This window comes from Limanda limanda, chromosome 7, assembly GCF_963576545.1.
Source record: "Limanda limanda chromosome 7, fLimLim1.1, whole genome shotgun sequence".
Taxonomy (NCBI): Eukaryota; Metazoa; Chordata; class Actinopteri; order Pleuronectiformes; family Pleuronectidae; genus Limanda; species Limanda limanda.
In genome coordinates this window covers 128229-150419 of record NC_083642.1, presented here as the reverse complement: position 1 = coordinate 150419, position 22191 = coordinate 128229, and the positions used below count along the sequence as shown (strand labels likewise).

Below are 22191 nucleotides of genomic sequence, written 5' to 3'. Positions count from 1 at the left end.
GAGAGCGGCTGAGAGGAGAGCAGCTGAGAGAGCAGCTGAGAGGAGAGCAGCTGAGAGGAGAGCAGCAGAGAGAGCAGCTGAGAGGAGAGAGCAGCAGAAAGAGCAGCAGAGCAGCTGAGAGGAGAGAGCAGCTAGCTGATGAGAGCTAGCTGGATTTGACGGTTCTCGACCTCTCAGTCCGGCTGTTGTCACGTCCTCAGTCCCGGAACACCTCACCCAGACCCGGGTCTGTCCAGGTCCCCTTCCCCGTGGACTGAGGGTCCGTGGTCGGGTATGAAGCCGAGCAGCGGACGCTAGCTTCCTGTCTGCTTCCTCCAGCTGCTAACATCCTCACCGTGCTGCGTTCCATGAAACTCGGATCTTCGTCCTCCTGCTTGAAGAGGTGCAGTGGAGACGTGGAGCTGAGATCCTCTGACAATGCGTGTGTGCGTGTTCTCTCCTCGTGTATTGAATGTGTTTCTAAGCATAACATGTGTACATGTTTCCGTGTGACCGGAAGCTACTCGGGCTTAATGTTTGTTTGTATCATCACAAACAAACATTCTCACGCTTGTTTACGTGTGACGTCATCAACGTGCACCGGAACGCTTGGAAGACGGAATATCCGAGTTTTCTGGAACGCAGCATCTGATCTCTGACGTCATAAGCAGGGGTGGAGTTAAAAACAACATTTATGTTTTTTAGATGAATACAATTTTTTTTCAGAAAAACAATTGACTTATTTTATCTGAAAATTAACTGAAAATAGGTATTTACAGAAAAAAAATTGAAATGAAATAAGACAATTTATACCTATATTTCTGTATATAAATATATATTTCCATATTCTTTTTTTCCTTTTCATTCCGAGGGATGCTAGTCGGATTATTAGTTATCAAAATAATCGATCTGAAACACCTTTGAATTTGTGAGTGACAAAAAGAACGTGTTCAGTAGCTTTGACTGTTTCCCAGTGACTTCTTCCTTCTCAGAAACCTGTTTGAAGATTTAAAAATCATTACACCAAACGCAGAAAGTACTTTTTTTTACTAAAAGAATAAATTTTATTTCAGCACTGTAAGTCATTTCCCAACCAGTACAAACATGACTGCCATCTTTCTCTTTCTGCACCTTTCCTCCCTCCCTCTGTGAGAGCAGACCAACAACAGCCGGACAAATCAAAAAAAATAAAGAGAAACTAAATGCTTTCTTTTTCTCGTCTTTCCACAAACAGTCTGGTGCTTCCATAATGCTAACAATGACAAATTATACCAAATAATTATAACGGCAATAATGATAATATTTCTATAACAATATTATGGATAAATTTGAACCTTTTCTCTGCACAGGTAGGTTTAGAGGGACCTGGGTGCTGAAGTACATGCACTGGTTCACATGTTGACTAACGTGACAGAATCAACTCCGGCCTCTGTCTCCGCGGGGTGGGGGGGTGGGGGGGGGCAGTGTAGAGAGACAGACAGAATAAAGACTTTTAATCAAACCGGACAAATTGATGTGACAAGACCAGAACAGGCAGAAAACAGGCGACTGGTTTCTGATAGATGTTCAACTTCTACATCACTTGGTTCTGTGCTCTTCACATTGATCCAGACAAGACTCTTTGTCTCTAACACTGAATTTTCCTCGAGTCACTTCAGCTGAGATGGATCAACTTGGGACAGTAGTTAACATGAATTAATAATTTTCCCAAACATTATTCTCTCTATTCGGCCTATGGTTGCAATAATGGTCAACAATCTCCATCGCAATTTACACATTTTGACCATTGACATCTTGAAATTCAAAGTTTGGTCAAAAACCTTCACATAAGGATCAGCTCAACTAGATGAATGAACATGAAGCATCCAGCTCATCGTCTCCTCAAGATTTACAAGTGGAGGGAAATGGAAAGACTTTATACTTCTCATCCAAGAGGTCTAACTGACTAATGGGAGGTTTCAGGTATTTAACCTCTGTACAGGTTCATGTCTAGCAACTCACTAAAGTGTTCACCCCGACACAAACAGCCCAATGTGGTTCATACAATCCAACACAATGGGGATTGCTCAGACCTACACATCCAGGAATCCACCAGGACAGAAACCGATGGCACAGGACAACCAGGTCCTCAGGCCAGGACTAAGCAGTTCACTCTTCTGAGGTAATGTTTTTATTTTGCCAAGAGAAGAGCGATGGTTTGAAAGAGGGTTACACACTCGGAGGTCAAACACCTGGAAGCTCCCGTTAGTCAGAACTGAAGAAGCTTCTTTGACTAAACACCTTTGAGAAACAAGCAAGTCCGGTTACCTACGGTCATTTATGCACCTTCTGAAAATGAAAATAAAAAGTTGTTATATTTTTAAATTTCTTGACTATTCATTGCTGCTGGATTCATATTCAAATAATTTATTCACTATTCACTATCAATATTGATTCATGTTTATGAGGCCAGCCAGTCTTAGGTTTGATTTGTGAGGAAAATTCAGCAGCCTCCACATCCAGCAACAATATGAAGAGGCTCTGTAACTGTGCTCCATCCATCAAAGACAAGTTTGAGAGGGCACAACTTTCAACATGTAGAAAACACCAGGGCGTTAAACCCAGCATGACTGAAGCATGTTGGTTGGTCCTGTGTGTCAGTGAAGATCTGAGCTCGTGCAGCGGTTCACCAGGAGAAGTTCAGTCAATGAAACCACCAACAACAAACTCACTGACTGAACGTGCACTCGGTCGCTCATCCTCCACAAACACACTCCGCTCCTTCCTCCTGTCTGTGTCTCCACAGCAACCACAGTGTCAACACACTGTCACACACCTGTAAGATCACACGTGCTGTAATGTCATTTCATATATATATATATAATCATACTGATCAGAAAACTTGTAACTGGGGAGGGCTGTCAGTGTGAGGGTGGGGTACTATGGGGGGGGTGCACTTTGGTTTGGTTCTCAGGTGTTTACAAGAGATGTTTCACTGCTTTGTGCAAGGGCGCAGAGTTCAGCTTCGACCGAGTCGACCACGAAATCGGGGAAATTTTGAGAATCAAACAGTGCAGACAATGCAAAAACGGGCAATATTTACTTACGTACAGAATAAATGGTGAAGTGGTCTAAAGATGCCATATAAAATACAGGTAAGGAAAATCGCAATCGTTACAGTTCAAATCTCTAGGTTGGCTAAGCATATTTCAGTACTAACTGAAGCAATGGTAGAAGGATTAGAAGATGTAATAACATTAAAAATAGTAAGAAAACACATTTGCACAATTGAATAAAACAGTTTTGATTTTTTTCAGATTTTTTTCCCAGACTCTGGCTAGATACACACAGAAACTGATTATCAACGTTAATATAACCTTACTGTTAGTCGGGTTGATTACGGGGCGGGGCAGCCCAAAGAGAAAAGAGACTATATTAAAAAACGGCCAATGGGGATGGTGCTAAAGGAGAGAGAGGGAGGGGGATGAGAGTGAAGGAGGGTACAGGTGAAAGAAAGAGGGAGGGGCTAACCTGTGTGTACGATATCTGCGTTTAATGAGAATCAATGGATATGCTGTGTGTGTGTGTGTGTGATAAGCAGAGATAAGAAGTGAATTAACAGTTTTAGAGGAAGTGGAAAGGAGGGAGGGGAAGTGGAAGGGGGGGGGTGATAAACAAAACTCAATTATCTATTGAACTAAAACAGACGAGGACAACAGAGAGAAACTACATTATGTGTTGTGTTGACTTTTTTTCTCCGAGCTAGCTACTAGGTCACTCGGGGTTTAACGAGTGTGTGTGTGTTTATGTAGCTGATCATTTCCGTGTCCAAGTGACGACACTGTTACGTTGTTGTTTATCTGTTGTGTGTGTGTGTGTGTGTGTGATGTTGAGTCAGTTGAATGTGTTACCAGATGATCTCTGATAAACTGCACAAAATCACATCAGCACAAAAGCAGAGAGAAAGCTTCAGGTAACCAATGCAACTGAATACCTGTGTGTGTTCTGTCATCTGGCGAGTGAATCGTGAGAGGGCTTCGTATACGGGATCACACTCCGGCTCGCCACGGGGAAAAGCCTCTTCTAACAATGTACTGTTGCGATACACATATTTGTACTAATGTCAAAAGTTGAAAGCAGTTAGGTAAATGACTCCTAGTGAATCTAGACATAACATTTCGGCCAGCTGAGCTATACTTCTAGCCTATTCGTGGTGTGTTTTACTGTCGTGCTTTAAGACCGACTCTTAACCTACGAACACCTACAGCACTCGTCTGCTCACATTTCTCACAGTAATGGCTAACGTGTCTGAACTTCTGATTTGGTGTTGGTGTAAGAGACGGCTGCAGATCAGTCCTGTGGTGATGAGCGTAGGCCTACACTCATGGCCGGGTCAACAGTCAGCGTTTCACTGTATTGTGTTACAGAGGGGACGTCTGACACAACTACACAGATATCGTCTGGGTTTGTCTTTTCCTTCCTAAGAGCCTTTTCCAGTTCAATTCTGTGGCACATGATAGAGCAGCAAGTCATCCACATAGTAAGGAAATAAGGTGCTTCTTGGTGACTTGTCTTCTTCTAATGAGCTCATTTCAACATCTTAGTATGTTTAAAGAGATCGCATGTTCATGGCCGGCATCTCTCAGGCAAGATTTGTCCGTCTACTGCTTTTACATTAGCAGTTGTGCTACCAATCATCGGTAAGAAGTTCATAACTTGTTTTTCATTATCAGTTGAAACCTAATGTGGGGACACATCTCATTCACAACAAACATAAGTGCTCTGATCAAACAGTTCAGTATGTTGTGAGTCTCAGATTGTGAGCGGCACACTCACTTCCTGTCCCCGGTCATGTGATCAAACCGTGAAGCCGGGGCGCTTCAGGGCAGAGAAGTGCTTCCTGTCGGTATAAAGTGACGCACCAGAGCTACAGCTCGTGGTGTTGGGTTGTCGTGACAACAGTTGCTCAATTAATCACCAGCCAAGGGTGGAGGGATCTTTGAGGCTTTTGATGCCACACCCCGTTTAAATATATATCCGTGGCTGCCTCAGTCGGCGAGCCTTTAAAATACACTTTGGAAATAACTTTGTAGAAATGTGAAATGATTTCCTGGGAATCCTCTACATGGCAACCAGGGGCTTTTCAGCCTTGTTGCAAAGTTCTTGATTGAATGTGTAAGACCAGCCTGAAGGGAACTGGCGGCAATGGGCCAAGCCCTCATTATTCCATCTTTTGCTGGGCAGCATTATTCTTTTCTTTTTGGCCTTAATTCAAGAAGGTGCCTCATAGTTGTTTCATTTCGTTATCACCTGGTACAGAACTATCCAGTGTGGTTGTAAAACAAAGTGCCTCTTTGTCTGAAACCACTCTTCACATTCTGACGTCTCTCACATAGATCTCTTCCTTTAAGCGTAGTTCTATATGTCATAATGATTTACTTAGGCGCAGGGGACACCCCCCACAGACTGTCAATTCAACTGTACAGGGGCTGGTTCAATTTCATTATATTTAAATACAACATTAAGTGCTTCTGTTGGGATAATACAATCAAAGCTTTGGGATAAAGGGACAAGGGCATGGGAAGATAATTTAATAATGCACTTTTTTTGGAGCAGGGTATAATCTTGCATACTTAAGGGCTTAAGGTGCATAAACTCCAGGGTCTCTTAGCACAGCTAAGAACTAGGCTATGCTACATAGGTCAAAGTAAAATAGCACGCTAATACCATGGTGGTGCAGAAGTGCTCCAGTGATAGATAACCAATCAAACTATAAAATGGGCTTTTCTGTTAGCTTGTATGCTAACACTGTGGGTAGCAATGAGGCTAGCCTGCAGAGTAGCGGGGGAACAAGGGTCACTGCACAGCAGAACGTCACTGACACCTCACACCAGACGGCAACAGACCCAATCAACACACAAATACCAACCATGGCGACCAGGCAAAGCACCTGTAACCATAGCAACCACATCCAATCTGTCACAGTAACCACAAACGTAACATCTGTGTGCAGTGATTCACAAAATGGTACCATTGAAAAAAGCAAAAATAAGAAACTTAAAACTGTACTGATATCCATACTTAAGAGGGGGGGGCTTGTTTAAGATGGCAGGTCGTATTAGGGGCGGGGCTTCAAGCTTATTTTACTCTGAGTGCGAGAAGGAGGCATTTAGGATTTTCTGAGGGGGGGGGGCGCTTACAGACTCAGAGAAAACCTCTTCATAAAACATTGTAAAACCACATGAGAAAACTAAAAAGGGAGTAACGGCTAACTGCTTCAGCCAATCACATGCAGCAGCAGGGAGAAGGAGGAGGAGCCTCGTTTCACCTCCTGCTTCATGTGATCATGTGCAGTTAGGAGGCGGGGCTACAAAAACAGGGAAAGGCAGTCAAGCACAGATAACTCTTTCAGAGCTGCACATCCCAAGAAGGATGCCATCACTCCTCCTTCTGTAGTGCTCCGTCTGACGGGCAGTCGTCAAGGCAACAGGGGGCCTCCACTTCCACCCCCTCTGATTGGTTGTCTCTGCTGGCTAAGGCACAAGGGATTGGCTGGGCCAGCTCCAAGGATTGGCCAATGGCGGAGGCCGCTGAGCTGCCGTTCAGCTGCTGTATTGCGACCTCTGACGTGGAGCCCGCCTCCTCTGATGGCTTTGGGGGGCTGCTGGCGGGGGGGGACGATGACATCTAGAGGAGGGCAGTGAAAAGGGTTTGAACAGAACGGCGGCAAAGCTGTGGCGATGTGAGAGTGAAGGCAGGTCCTACCTGGGTTCTGTTGGCAGGTGCCTTTTTCCCTCCCCTTAGTTTAGCTGGGATCTCTTTACCTCTCCTGTGACCAGGAAACGGAGACACTTTAAAAAGTTCACCTATTCCACACAGCACTTGTTTGATCAAAGTATGTAGTAGAGTCCTTTCCAGAACGGAAACAGAGCCATCTTTGTGTTTATGTAACTGCTTCTTTGTCAAATTTGGTGTCTATGTTTCCCCACAATGCAACGTGACCACCAAGAGTCACAGATGGAGATCATGTTCCTGACGAGTGGGATACAGACGCTGAAAACATTTATGTATCCACAACATCGTCCTTCTTTCTGTTAATGTATTGTGGAAACATGCTGACACAATATAACTCACCCTCTCCCTGCTCCGACTGAAACCACCTGCATGTTGAAGCCTCCTCTCCCACGGACTGGTTTGTTCCCGGCCCACTGGCCCACCACCATCCCAGCGATCTCCAGCTTTCCACCCTGAGGGGGGATGGACTGAATACCTGCAAACAGAAAACGAATGAACTGACACACTGAAGATAAAGAAACAAAACTACAGCCGGCAACTAATTCCACACAACACACTCAGCGTACATTGTGCAGACAGTAAGCATTACATAATCATCTCTAAAGAACCACACATTGTTTGATGACATTTTAGGAATCATTGACAACTTTTTAAATAAATAAAGCGTCTGATATCTCATTTTTGTATTCTCTGGTATCGGGATCAGAATCTGACAACAGAACTCATATCGGTTGAGCTCTTGTCAACACCACACTTCCTGTCTTCATAAGGAGAGGCACAGTCGGAGTACTGTTTGAAAGAGGACACAGCCGTCATGGAGACCACGAGGTGTTTACCTGGGAAGGCTCTGGGTCTGTGCTGGGCCGGGTGATGTGGGTGATGATGTGGAGGCATTCCACCCATGTGGCGAGGCGGGTAGAGAGGAGGCATGGGGTAGAATGGGGGGACCATAGCAGGGGGAAGGAAGGCAGGGGGCGGGAGAGGAGGGGGAGGAGGGGGGGGACGGGACAGGTTGATGCCCTCGAGGATCGCCTGACGCATCTTCTCCACCTTGGACACCAGCTCCTCCTGCAGGAGAGAAAGATGGTTTCTTGAAACACTAATGATTCGGGTAACGCCCTTTAAGAGCGTTTTTCATTAATCTGAGATTATGATTTCATAAGGTCCCTAATAAATAAAAAAAACAAATATATAAAATATATAATTATTAATATAATTATCATAATAATATGTCTGTTGTATGTACGCTGTTGATGCGGATATTACCAATAGCAGGGAGATTTTTCTCTCAGTCATCAAGGCTGCTGATTGAGGGAACTGTTGGTTCCTCTAACACGGCCCATGTTTTACACCCTTCTGGGATGTAATTTGAGGTATTGGTACCACTAAGATGATATATTAGTGGTTTAAAGTAAAAAAAAAAATGCTGCAATGTTTGTTCAAGTTTAAGCAGGACAGTCGGCCAATGTAGGAGTAACGTCAGAGTTACAGTACGGAGTAACATGTACGTGGGGGGGCTGGGTTCAGACGCTAAACTGGTTCCGGCTGGGTGGTGCTGAGTGATGACATCATACGGGGGAGCAAGTACAAAACGAGCCGTTTCGATTACATATTTCTTAAGGAGTGACTGATTTCATATTTTGAGGCCACCTACTGAAGCCTTCAAGTAAGCACGGATAGTAAAAGCCCAGAAAATGTATTTTACACAATATGGGCCCTTTGAGGTCCTGACCTATAAACAAATAAAATAAAGTTGAACTCAATACCTTGAAAGAAGTTGTGACAGATGGTGGCAGTGTGTGTGAATGAGTGTTAACATGGATTAGCTCTTGGCAGGTTACAGTTACACACAACACACAGACACACACACACACACGCAGACACACACACACGTTCATACCTGCCCCTCGCACATGTCCAGCAGGGCGGCCCGATCGCGGGAGGCCCGGGCCAGTTTGCTCTGAAAAAGCTTTCCATCAAAGAAGCCCCAGGGACAACAGTGTTCCCACGGCAACGGTTGGCCACACACGTCATTGATGAAGAGCGCCGTGTCAACGCCGGCCATGAAGAGAGCAGCCAGCTGCACACCGCGGGCATCCACCTTCTCCACCTGAAAGAAGAGATACAATTGAAAAATGACAAGCAGAATAGAGGGATGTGTGAAAGAGAAATGAGAGGTTAGAGGAAGAGAAGATGTGAAATGTGAACACATGGTGCGTGTAGAATTCTACAACTACTATTTTCCAGCTGCAGGATCTCAGTTCAGTGCATGTCTGAGTCTGAGGCAGCTCAAGTTGAATCAATTAAACAAAGAAAAGGTAAAAACTAAAACAGTGCTGGGATGGTTTTTTCGTATAAAGGTTCTTAGAGCTGCTATTTGTTTCCTATCTTGAGCAGGTAGAGGTGCAGTCAGCCATGTTTGTGTTTACAATACGACTTCTTAGGAGAGCTAGATAGCTGCTACAGCTTCTGGAAGTCATTACATGAGCTGTCTTTCAGTGCCAACTTGGAGACAGAAACCACTTTTTGACTGTTTACCATTGTTGGAAACCGAACTTGGCAAGAAAAGGAACATTCCTTATCTGTTGTAAGTACACAGTAGAGCTAACGCTGGCTAGGCAGTGGAAGCAAAAGAAAAGAACCAAGATTTGAGAGAAGAATGAGCAGGCAGAGCGGTAGTGTGTAGAGAACTAAGAGATGGAGGAGGCGTGTCCCACCTTCAGCTCCTGGAGCTGGTCGGGTTCATAGAGCTGGCTGGAGACGGCCTGGGCCAGGAAGGCATCAAGCTCATGTCTCTGCAGGATCCTTCCTCCTGGCCACTGCATTAAATACCTGAGGGAACGGAAAACAAACCATCTTCATCAACCAGTTTCAAACTTTCCTTAACTGCTGTCGTAGCAGTGAGAGTGATAACACAACTTTAACACAGATATCGATACAACTGTAGCTGAGCTTAACATGTAGGGTCAGAGAGCAGAGTTCATAGCAAACTGCATGAATTCCCTGCTGTGGACTGAGTAACTGAATATTATTTGCAGTACAATTTAATGCAGCAAGTAACAATTAATTTAGTTACCTGATTAATTTAGTGTTTTATTCACAAAATATCTGAGAGAGGAAAAATGCTGATCCCACAGCTAAGGAAACATTGTCCCATGTTTCCAATTTGTTTCATAATGACTAAAATGTTTTATACTTCTCATTATAACAGATATATCAGATCTATGGTTGTTATGCTTGTTTCAAAGACTCCCAAAAAAAAGCCTTATTAATATTATTTCGACTACAGAGTTGTAATTATTATTTACATTATTTTAGGGTTTTTTATTTATTTGTTCGCAAATCAAATGGTGCCTAAATTAAATGAACGTACAGTTTGGAAAGAGGATTACAATTTAACAAAAAAAGGAAGGGTTTCTAAAAATGTTCTATATACTTACTTGAATATAAGATTAGTAAAATAATTGGTACCTGCAGCCGTGAAACGGGTACATATTAATGAGGCATTATAAAATGACACTATAGTCGCACCTGAGCACGCAGCACATGAGCAGCAGATGCTGTGGAACCTGTGCCGGGTTGAGCAGCGCCGGGCAGTCGGAGCGAAGGCAGGCCAGGAAGGCCCGAGTTCTCCTGGAGCGGTCCTCACTGGCCCGACCCAACCACAGCCGGCGCAGGTTGGGGCAGGTCCACTCCCGGAAACAAAGGGCCGGGACCAGCTCTGGAGTCAGGGCAGACTTAGCCTTCCCACTACTCCACTCTTTGACAATCACAGGAGGAACTGGAACAGACCATACAGATGTTTGGGTTAGTTTGAAACAACTGAAGCGACAGATGGAATAGTTTCAAAATAAAAGCACTGGTATGTATTTAAGTGCATAGCACTACTTTTATACAAGGAAATACAGTGATCACACCCAAATGGTGGTAGTTATATTAATAGTTGACATAAAGATCTCTCTCAAAGGTAATACGCAGCAGAAAAGCGAAGCAGCCATTCTGCTGCGTAACGGAAGTCAGTGTGACCGAGGCATTTTGAAACCCATGACGTTTAACAAATCATAGTTAATTATGAAGTGGGTTAGACTGTCAATGTCCCCCCCTGGTGGCCCACGCAGAACTTCCCAGAGAGACCAGCGAGTCCGGATAGAGTTCGGCACTATCTCCCCAGCCTGGTTAGCCACTTTAGCTCTTTTTGGGGAGATATCTCACATAGCCCATAATCACAGAGGGTATACATAGTTTGTACTTAGTTAGGCACTAGGTTCCAGACTTTGTCCCACTCTGCATCCCCTCCCCTTCTTCCCTCCATGGCCGAAGGGACCTCCAATTGTAGTGTTAAATGCATTAAAGTGAACTTATAAATGAGAGAAAAGATTAATGCCAGGTGTGAACACGGTCTAGGACTAAATGTGAGGACATGAAGTGTGAACAATAAAAAATCTGTCTCCTGTTTTGGCTCCATCCATCTGCTCTGACCTACCTTCCAGAGGAGCCCTCTTTCGGATTGCAAGCCTCTCCAGGCGGCGGTGTGTTTCGGCCAGACTGAAGAGGACGCCGTAGGCATACTGTCTGGCAGCACGGAATAGCAGCGAGGCAGGAGGCAGCTCAGAGTTACACTCGTCTTCTATACACACTGGCATCTTCATCTCTCCCTGGGGTGGGAGGTGGGTGGAGGGAAGGTAAGGACAAGGGAAATAAGCAGAGAGTTTACCAGGAGGAACAAGTGATCTGATGAGGTTGATTCATCATCTCTGTCGCCAACTTGTTAACCCTTCTTTAACCAGAAAAGACAACGATAGACTACAATTTTGCATAAACAAATGCAAGGATGAATGTTAAGGAAAACAGTTTACCTTGGTCAATATGTGGTAAATCTGTGGATACATCAGTCCTCTTCTGTGTCTGTGTTCGGCGACACGAAGAACCTCAGCACTGACCTAACAACACAAACAGAAACATTGAGAAAGTGCACCAAACATCTGTGCAAAACTATTTCATTTGTGAATTTCACCTGAGGCAGAGGGGGTGTGGTTATGTCCATGTGACTCCGCGTCGCCATAGACAGAAGTGAGGGAATGTTTGATCCGCTCCCGTTGCCTTGAGAAGCATCCCTAGAGGCCGAGCCCCCCCTTCCCGCAGAATCCTCCCAGCGTGAGGGCTTGTCTGTCACATGGCTGAGAGAAAGGGATCATGGGAGAGGTCAGACATCTCTCCTGGTATTCTTCCTCATGTTTCTATGTACAATAAAAGATTCAACAGTGGCAGATATTGGCTCCAGGTCTTACTTTGCGTTGCTGTCGTTGGGCTCATCTCCGTCTGAAGAGGAGGAAGGCGACGGAGACGGCCCAGACTGATTGCCCGTGTGATGATTGGGTAATCGACTTCCCACCTGAGTGGAATCATACGGAGCTGACCAGTCAGAGAATCCCATCTTGCCCGTCAACGAGTCGTTGCAGTCATGAGACGGTGGAGGCGGGTTCTGGAACAGGGGGGTAGGGCCAGGTCCATATGGAGCATTTTGATAGGGTGGTTTGAATCCTGGAACCTGGGGAGGAGGGAACTGTAGTTGGACAGAAGAAAGGTTAGATAAGGGAAGAAAAGAAGGAGGGGAGATGTCTCAGGGAAACATTTTATCAAAGCTGGTGGGAGGATTTGAAATGGAAAGGGCTTTGCCCACCTGTCATCATGTCAACATGTAGATTAATGTAGAACACATCAAACAGGATGAAGGGATCTACCTGATTCTTTCCAGGCGGCATCGGTCCCATGTGGCCAGGTGGTCCCCCAAAAGGCGCGGGTCCAAACCCAGGTACTGAGCATGAAGAGACACAATTGATCAACTTTTCTTACCCATTTAAATCATGATATATTCAGTTTCAATAAGACAAACATGGTAACATAATGATGTAGATGACAGATTCTATGACATGAACAGTTTGCTACTCACAGATGAAAGCAGAGGGCCCCATACTGGGTGAACGTGGTTTGGAGGCAGCTGAGAAATACTCCACAGCTTTCTTAAATCGCTCCACCTTGTCCTCCATACGAGACTGTGAGAGGAGCAGAGCGTCGTGCTCACCACAAAGCATGCTGGGATAGAAAATCTTACAAATCTTCAACAGATAAATTTCGCTTCAGAGCAAAGCGAGGAGGAGGAAACTCGTGCTTGGTGTTCTCGTTTTCTCTTTCGGATATGAACTTAACACGAGTCGTAACTGTGTGAACACAGAAGCATCTGGCAACTACAACATCAACAGGATGAATTTGAACCAGCGTTAGTTTTAGATCTGCAGTCCCGCTTTTCATTTTAATGAAAACATGAAAATGGAATTAAAAACAAAGTGGTCCAAATTTAGACTTTTATTATCATGTTTTTACCCCTACTCATTGTTTAGTTTGTCAGCAAGATACCACAACAACTACCAAAAGGATAACAAGTCAACTTGGTGGTGGGATGTTGCATGGGCCAGGGATCACTTTGCGTTCTACCATAACGAAAATAACCCTTCAAATTTCCGCAGAGTGAATCCAAGATCTTACACTAGGCTCCCACAGCTGGCCCAAGTGGCCTGAGTCTGATGGTTTAATGACGCATTGCGTGGAATCTGATCTTTTCAAATCAGATTTGGGCCACTTTCATATGGGATTCTAAATCAGATACTGATCAGTTTTTTTGAAATGCAACCTCAATCTGAACAGACATGTGACTTGTATCTGAATTCAAAGCATCTTTTGCATCACTCAAGATCATCACTTAATTTTGGGCAGGAGAAGGGGCGTGACTCATCTGTGGAGGGAGGGACTACAGCTGTGACAGAGGTCATCAGTGGAGGGTCAGTGAGGTGTGAGACCTCACTTGAGGTGAAATGTCTGTACAAGCTAAACTTGAGGCGTCAAGTGTAAACTGTAAACGCAAACGTCTGTGGCCTCCATGTTATCACAGAATTCTCCTCGTCCAATTCTGTAAACAGCGTGTGACGTTTGCTCTTGTGCACGAGCACACACCAGGGCCATGACCACTTCACAAGGAAGTCTGATCCTGGACACATTTAAAAGATAATGTGAAGAGCTACGTAACAAAATGTATCTGCAGAAAATACTGGATCGAGTTCTATGGCTTGCCTTGTGAACATATTGTACCCCACTACATCAACAGTATGGCTCCATTTTAAGCTCATTAAAACTTTACCACAGCATCAACTCTTGATGACCACGTGTCTGTCAGCATGAGTGAGTGAGGTAGAGGGCAGTCAGCAGAGTCTGAATGAATCTACCAATAACCAATGTAAAAAGTATTAATCATTGTATTTTGATAGCTTTAATGTCAATCAGTATTGAGCCTCACACCTCCACGAAATGTTGGTGAAATTTGTTTGGTAGATTTTGAGTAATCCTGCTGACAATCTAACAAACAACAATAAAAAAAGATAGGCTCCTTGGTGGAAGTAATAATCCCGGATGTCATCTCCCGACGTACCTGGGACTGTTTGAAGACATCTCTGGCGATGGCGTTGAGGTTTCCCAGGTCCTTGATGGAGGAAACGTACTCAGAGACGGCCTTGATCACCACCTCACAGGGCGGCAGCACCAGCTGATGAGCTCGCACCTACGACAGGAAACAAACAGCACAAAGGTTTCTTCTGATTCAGTGTGTAGTGGCACGCATCGGTAAGGAGTGGAATGGAGCAGCTTGTGTAGCTGTGGGTTGTTCAACCTGTCGAATGCTCACAGATCTTCAGACTGTGGTAGAAACTAGGGCTGCATGATTTTAGGAAAATATGCGGTATGCTCTTACGTTGTTGAATATTGCGATAAGTTAAGGCTGGGCGATAAATCGATAGTGATAATTATCGCAATATAACTTTTACTCGACAGAAATTTGAGACCGTACGATATAACATTGATAGAACTCATTCCATCCATGTTTCCACAGAAAACACAAACAGCCAGTGATAATGAGAATAGCACTGAGTCGAACCAATCATGCGGCTGGAATAGAGTCACACCCACATCAAGTTAGGTTGACACACAGCACAGAGTGTAGGAGCAGCAGCACACGTGTTAACGTTCGGGCTCCTGCAGCGATGGAGTGACTTAACAAAATCCATTCAGTTATTTTTCCACCGCTGCTTCAGGACAGACTCTCATTAAAGGTCTGCTCATCCTGAATCTGCTTCCTCCTCACTCCCCTTGGAGCTGTGCTCACTTTACACTTTAACAATAAACACAATCACAAGTTATTAGGACACCACGAAGGATTTATTGCACAGTGCAAGGCAGACTTTCCTAAAATCGTGAACTACCATTGCATCATTCACCAACAGGCCATATGCGCCAAAGTCATAAGAGTTGATCTTGTCATGACACCTGTTATTAAAATGATCAACTGCATTCCAGGAAAGGCCAAACAAATCAGAAGTTTCAAACTGTTTCTACAGCAACTGTCTGCTGACTATGGTGATGTCCTCAGAAGATTGTTTCCCAGTGATAAAGTCCTTCTGCTGTAGTTTCACTGCTAACATAGACCCCATACAGTAAGTGGTCTACAGACACTGAAAATATGAATAATTATTAACATTCTAACATGGTTTTATTGGAAGAATTTCCCCTGGCTATGGACGCAGGGACCATGGAGAGCTCCAGGTCAGTATTTAGTGACTCAGTCTGTGATTTACCGCTCGGTGTTTTCCATCATTCACACTGAACTCTTCACCAACAGCTTCAAACCAAACACCAGCTCCTCCAGATAAAAGTATCAACAATTACATGATGATCAGTGTTGATATTTTCTTTTCTGAGAGACAGAGAGAGCAGTGAAATCGATGAGTGAGAGTGTGTGTTACTTTTCCCTCAGGTTCTGGGATCATTTATAAGATACAGAATTATTTCATATAATCAATCAATCAGTGATGAATCTGACTCGGGACAATCGTGATGACTACAAGTCTCCACACTAGAATTTAACTGGGAGGAGGCAGCACGAGATTTCACTGAGCCGCGTCGCAATTCTCGGTTTCCTCTCCGACAAAAATCAGAAAATGTTAAATGTATTTTAGGGCAGCAGGGTTTCATCTGATTGCCAAATATATTGATATGCAGAGCATAAATGCATGGCACATAAAACACCCTTTATCCCATTTAGCAGTCTTTTGCAATATGTATATCGCACATGTTAATATTACATATGTTGATATCGCGATGACGATACATTTACATACATTTTCGACATATGGTGCCGACCTGGTGGAAACTCAGGTGAACAGCAGTCTGCAGGAGGAATGAAGTGCCCTGAAACAAGTTCCTGGGACTACAAGTTCCTGGGACTACAAGTTCCTGGGACTACAAGTTCCAGGTCAAAATGCAGCATTAGTCTAAAGTGACCAATGACAAGTTAGTGGCCCCGGTATTAGAATATCTAAGGCTTTAAAGTATATATATTATATAGGTTTCATGTGAACAGATACGTTTTGACACTGGACAATAAACCGGACTGGTCCACCAACACAGAGGCCGTCTACAAGAAGGGCCTGACCCGGCTTTACTTCCTGAGGAGGCTCAGGTCCTTCCACGTCTGCAACAAGATGCTGCAGATGTTCTACCAGTCTGTTGTGGCGAGCACCATCTTCTTCGCTGTGGTGTCCTGGGGTGCGGGCATCAAGGCGAAGGACGCCAACAGACTGAGAAAACTCATCAGGAAGGCAGAGTCTGTGGTTGGCTCTAAGCTGGTCACCCTGGAGGAGGTGGTGGAGGACAGGATGCTGGCAATCATGGACCATCCCTCTCACCCCCCCCCTCCACAAAACACTGGACAAGCTAAGGAGCAGCTTCAGCCACAGACTCATTCAACCCCCCCGCTGCTGGAAGGAACGATACAGGAAGTCGTTCCTCCCAACTGCAATAAGACTGTAAAACTCCTCTACCTCTGTCAGAGCCACCATCACTGAACTGCACTAAACCTGTCTCCTGCTCTGTGAACCTGTACAACACTCTGCTCCATATACACTTACTTCACATCATATGTGATATGTGTTCATATAAACCATATTGATATTATATATCATTTTATACAATAATATTGTCTTTTGCACACTCTGTCTACATCTTCTTAGACTCTTAGTATATTATATTACCTATTGTATAGTCAAATACTTATATTTATACCTCTACTATATATCATATCATACTCTCTGTATATTCTTTGTATATATAAGTCTATATACACATATTAATACATGTGTACATATTATTATTATATTTACTATTATTATTATATATATACTGTTGCTGCCATTATTACTATATACTAGTGCTATTATATTGGTATAATTACTATCATATATAAATAAATATTATGTTATATTATATTATATATACTATACTATTTTTATATACTGTCTAACAATAACATTACCATCATATCATCAGTACTATTACCATCATCTTGCCACTGCACCTTATCTACCTATTTATCTTGTGTTTCTGTTTTTATTCTTTCTACCTCAATATTTTTTATTTTATTCTATTGTATTGTATTTTATTGTATTCAAATATACCAGCTGCTATGACGACTTAATTTCCCTTCGGGGATCCATCCATCCATCCATCCATCCATCCATCCATCCATCCATCCATCCATCCATCCATCCATCTATCCATCTATCCATCCATCCATCCATCTATCTAAACTGATGCCTCACAACAGGAAGGATAAAGTGAAAGAGCAGAACTCAGCGCAGCAAATTGAATCGTGACAACAAAATGAGAAAAGATAGAAAATCTGATAATAAAAGCTTCTGGTTGTTTTAACATTTAATTTAAGTCAGGGCTCACGACAATGTTTGACTCATTACGTTACACAAAGAGCTGATATTTGTACGGTACCTTGAGAGAAGCTAGTGGGTGCTCCGGTCCCAGCAGACTCCAGTGGAAGGCAGCCAGGTCCTCATCGGGCAGAATATGATTTCCTGCAAGAGAGAAACAGTGTGAGACACCAACATGTCAGACCACAAGAGTCACAAGCAGCGACTTGTGTTTCAGTAAAAGACCACAAAGGGAACTGTGGTGTCCATCTCTGCAGCAGCTGCTCACCCAGCAGAGCAGCGAAGCAGGGCAGGTGCTGTGTCTTCAGCCCCAGCTGCCGGGCCGCCTCCGACAGCAGGTACTGGTGTGTGGTCAGGTTTTTGCCGTTCCAGCTCAGTTTGAGTGCGTGCGAGGAGAAGTAGGCAGGAACGTTGCAGAGTGCAAACTCAGAATCCTGAGCTATCAGACCAGCAAATGCATAGTCTCTGTAGAGAGACAGCACCTCCTGGTGGTGGTCCTCCAAAGTCTGTACAACCTGTAGATGCATAACAGACAAACTCTTGTTATACCTCATGTAAAATCAGCAATAAATTGATTTATCAATAGAAGAACTAAATAATAACATTCAGTCACTTAAAGAAATGTATTTAATGAGCTGGTCAGAGACTATTATCTGATTCACAGATCTGATCATAGCTGTGAGAACATTTCTCTTAACATACAGAGGAGAGCAGTCTACAGACGAGTTATAGACCACATGTCAAATCTGTTTTCTCCTCTTATTCTATTCTTATGACAATAATTAATTGATGGAAAAACCTGTCAATGACCTGAACAGCTTTAATTAATTATCCAGGCCAGCAGGGTTCTGATGCCCATGGGTTTGGGGTCTGTGCAGCCCTGGGACCCTCAGGTCTCTGTCCTCACAGAGACATGTGTCTCCGTCCTCACAGAGAGACATGTGTCTCCGTCCTCACAGAGAGACATGTGTCTCCGTCCTCACAGAGAGACATGTGTCTCCGTCCTCACAGAGAGATATGTGTCTCCGTCCTCACAGAGAGACATGTGTCTCCGTCCTCACAGAGAGACATGTGTCTCCGTCCTCACAGAGAGACATGTGTCTCCGTCCTCACAGAGGGACATGTGTCTCCTGTCAAACCACTGAACCACTGTCTGTCCTCTCTGCTCCAGCACCAGGACACCACGCTGGGTGGTGACAGCTACTAATGAGTGAGCTGCTGGAAACAAGCAAAGTGAACAGAGAACATGAAGAACCAGGAGAGAGGAACAGAGAACATGAAGAACCAGGAGAGAGGAACAGAGAACATGAAGAACCAGGAGAGAGGAACAGAGAACATGAAGAACCAGGAGAGAGGAACAGAGAACATGAAGAACCAGGAGAGAGGAACAGAGAACATGAAGAACCAGGAGAGAGGGAGAGAGGAACAGAGAACATGAAGAACCAGGAGAGAGGAACAGAGAACATGAAGAACATGAAGAACATGAAGAACCAGGAGAGAGGAACAGAGAACATGAAGAACCAGGAGAGAGGGAGAGAGAACATGAAGAACCAGGAGAGAGGAACAGAGAACACGAAGAACCAGGAGAGAGGAACAGAGAACATGAAGAACATGAAGAACATGAAGAACCAGGAGAGAGGAACAGAGAACATGAAGAACCAGGAGAGAGGAACAGAGAACATGAAGAACCAGGAGAGAGGGAGAGAGAACATGAAGAACCAGGAGAGAGGAACAGAGAACATGAAGAACCAGGAGAGAGGGAGAGAGAACATGAAGAACCAGGAGAGAGGAACAGAGAACATGAAGAACATGAAGAACATGAAGAACCAGGAGAGAGGAACAGAGAACATGAAGAACCAGGAGAGAGGAACAGAGAACATGAAGAACATGAAGAACATGAAGAACCAGGAGAGAGGAACAGAGAACATGAAGAACCAGGAGAGAGGGAGAGAGAACATGAAGAACCAGGAGAGAGGAACAGAGAACATGAAGAACCAGGAGAGAGGAACAGAGAACATGAAGAACCAGGAGAGAGGAACAGAGAACATGAAGAACCAGGAGAGAGGAACAGAGAACATGAAGAACCAGGAGAGAGGAACAGAGAACATGAAGAACCAGGAGAGAGGAACAGAGAACATGAAGAACCAGGAGAGAGGAACAGAGAACATGAAGAACCAGGAGAGAGGAACAGAGAACATGAAGAACCAGGAGAGAGGAACAGAGAACATGAAGAACCAGGAGAGAGGAACAGAGAACATGAAGAACCAGGAGAGAGGAACAGAGAACATGAAGAATTAGGAGAGAGGAACAGAGAACATGAAGAACCAGGAGAGAGGAAAGAGAACATGAAGCAGACTCCAGCCCCCCCCCGGGCCCTGGTCTCACCCGCACTCGGAAGCGGAACATGGCGAGCCGGACGCAGTGGCTGAGGCAGGCCGGGGGCAGGAACCAGGCCCGGGGCGGCGGGGTGGCCTTGCTGCCGACGTGGTTCACGATCAGCTGGGCCGTCTGCCGCTGGCCCTGGGCCCGCCGCGCCCACTCGGGCCAGCGCTCCTTCCCCAGGGTCCCGTTGAAGACCACCACCAGCTCCAGGCCGCCCTGGTACAGGCAGGCCTGCGACAGGGCGGCCAGGTAGCCCAGCATGGCGTTCCACTCGCCGCCGCACACCCAGTCCGTCTGGTAGCCGCCGTACAGGCGCTGCAGGCCGGAGTCCGCGTCCACCAGGATCCGGGCCGGCGGGGGCGGGGGAGGCATGGGCCCGGGGTGGTGCGGGTGGTGGTGCGGGTGGTGGTGGTGGTGAGGGGGGGGCTGGCGGGCCGCGGACCGGGCGAGCTTCAGGAGGTCCACCGGGACCGCGGCCCCGGGACACCGCTTCTCCAGGTACTCCTGGAAGCCCTGCACCCCCATGACGGAGGTGTTTAGCCGGTGCGTGTGGCCGGGCTCGGAGCTCGTCCGGTACGCCGTGGTGCTGGTGAGGGTTCGGTCAGTGGGGGGGGGGGCGAGCCAGCAGCTAGCAGCTAACTGCTCTCCGGTGCAGGGACTAGCGAGCCGGGGAACTGCGAGTGAGACGAGTCCCCGAGCTCCGGTTCCTCCAGGACACAGAGGACAGGATCCACGCGGAGTCTAGTGGCAGCCGCTCGGGTTACTGTCCGCCCCTGCGGGGGTCTGGGGACCGGTCAGCGGGGGTCTGGGGACATGTCAGCGGGGCCAGGGCGGCTACAGGCGGGCAGAGAGCAACACGTTTCCCGCTGCCATCGTTCACCAGGAGCCGCTCGGATCTGCAGGAGGAGAGTTCACATGAAGAAGAGTTAGAACTGATCCTTAGCGAGAGCGGCTGCTAGTCCACATGGGTTCTGGTTTAGCCCGGGCTGAATGTTAGCTCGGACTAAATGTTAACTCGGACTAAGTGTTAGCACGGCTGCAGCCCGGATCCAAAGTACCTGAGAGACGGGATGCTAACGGTTAGCTGCTGGTGCTAACGCTAGCTGCTAGCCGCTAGCTGCTGGCAGGTCCCCGGCGTGAGGTGACGCGTCAGCGGCAGAACCCGGGTCCGAGGGACGCGACGCGGAATGAGATGCGACGGAAGAAAAGAAAAAGAACTAAAAGAAAAGAAAAGGTAAAGCCCGTCGGTCCTCCCTCGCTTCTTCCTCGCTCACGGCTTCATGGTGCGGGGGGGACGTTACTTCCAGGAGACAGCGGCCATCTTGCGTCTTCCTCGCGGCCCGGTGGAGTGGGAGGGAAGGCGGGGGGGCGGAGGGGGCGGGGTGGCCGCGGGGAGCCCTGGGAGCTGTAGTCTTATGAGCGGGTCACGTCCAACATGTGACCGTGTGGTGACGCGGGAAAAGGAACTACAACTCCCAGCAGCAGGACGCGATGGAAACTGGACTGAAGTGGTCCAAGTAGAAACGCAGTTCGTTGCTTTTCATCCTAAACTTAAATCAGCGTGTACATTTTTACACGTGTACAATTTGTAAGTTTATATTTTTTACATTTACTTGTATAATAAGCATCTTAATACATGACGTGTACAAATATTCTTAAAATAACTGGTCCGGCTCAAATTGATGTCTTATAGTAACTATTAACACAGTAGTGATTTGATTAAATATTGACAATAATAACCATTGAATTAATAAATAATTTGGTTTTACTTGGTACAAGTACACACATGTTGGACTCCAGAAAAGTATCATCCTTCTGTAAAAATGACTCAAGTAACAGAATCAGAATCAGAAGAATTTTATTGCCAAGTACAGTTACACATACAAGGAATTTGCTCTGGTTATTGGTGCACACAATGAACATAGAAACATAAAAACGCAATAAATACAACATACATAGGAGAGCAATAAAAAATAGGAAACCAGTATATATTTACTCACTGTTTACTTCTTATTTACTCACTTTTTACCAATATTTATACAAAGTAACATTTATTTTGACATAAACATTTCTGAATAAAAATATATAAAAGATATAAAAAGTTAAGTAAAAAGTGAAATGCTAAATGCAAAACAGTGAACAGTGTCAGATTGCAATATGCAATGTAATGCAATATAATATAATGGGGAACAGTGTAAAAGAACAGCCTCTCACAAGCTAACAGTGGTGAGTT

The 22191-nt window shown here is 45.3% G+C and overlaps 1 protein-coding gene across 1 annotated transcript; it reads right to left on the bottom strand.

The window, feature by feature from the left end:
- Positions 1-1016: 1016 nt before the first annotated feature.
- Positions 1017-21289, bottom strand: fam120c (family with sequence similarity 120 member C). Its single transcript, XM_061075458.1, has 18 exons — positions 21017-21289; positions 19962-20854; positions 17845-18091; positions 17638-17720; positions 14234-14362; positions 12704-12806; positions 12495-12568; positions 12042-12316; positions 11768-11930; positions 11610-11693; positions 11237-11408; positions 10285-10534; positions 9471-9585; positions 8654-8863; positions 7590-7821; positions 7093-7228; positions 6724-6787; positions 1017-6645 (listed from the first exon to the last, which is right to left on the bottom strand). The coding sequence occupies exons 2-18, from the start codon at positions 20481-20483 to the stop codon at positions 6397-6399; spliced, it is 3108 nt and encodes a 1035-aa protein (XP_060931441.1). The 5' UTR covers positions 20484-20854; positions 21017-21289; the 3' UTR covers positions 1017-6396.
- Positions 21290-22191: the final 902 nt, after the last annotated feature.

Coding starts and splice junctions, on each gene's coding strand:
- fam120c (XM_061075458.1), bottom strand. CDS start 20,483: ATGGGGGTGCAGGGCTTCCAGGAGTACCTGGAGAAGCGGTGTCCCGGG. Junction 8,864..9,470: donor ACCAGCTCCAGGAGCTGAAG/GTGGGACACGCC, acceptor CTCTTCTTTCAG/GTGGAGAAGGTGGATGCCCG. Junction 7,229..7,589: donor CAGACCCAGAGCCTTCCCAG/GTAAACACCTCG, acceptor TTCTGTTTGCAG/GTATTCAGTCCATCCCCCCT.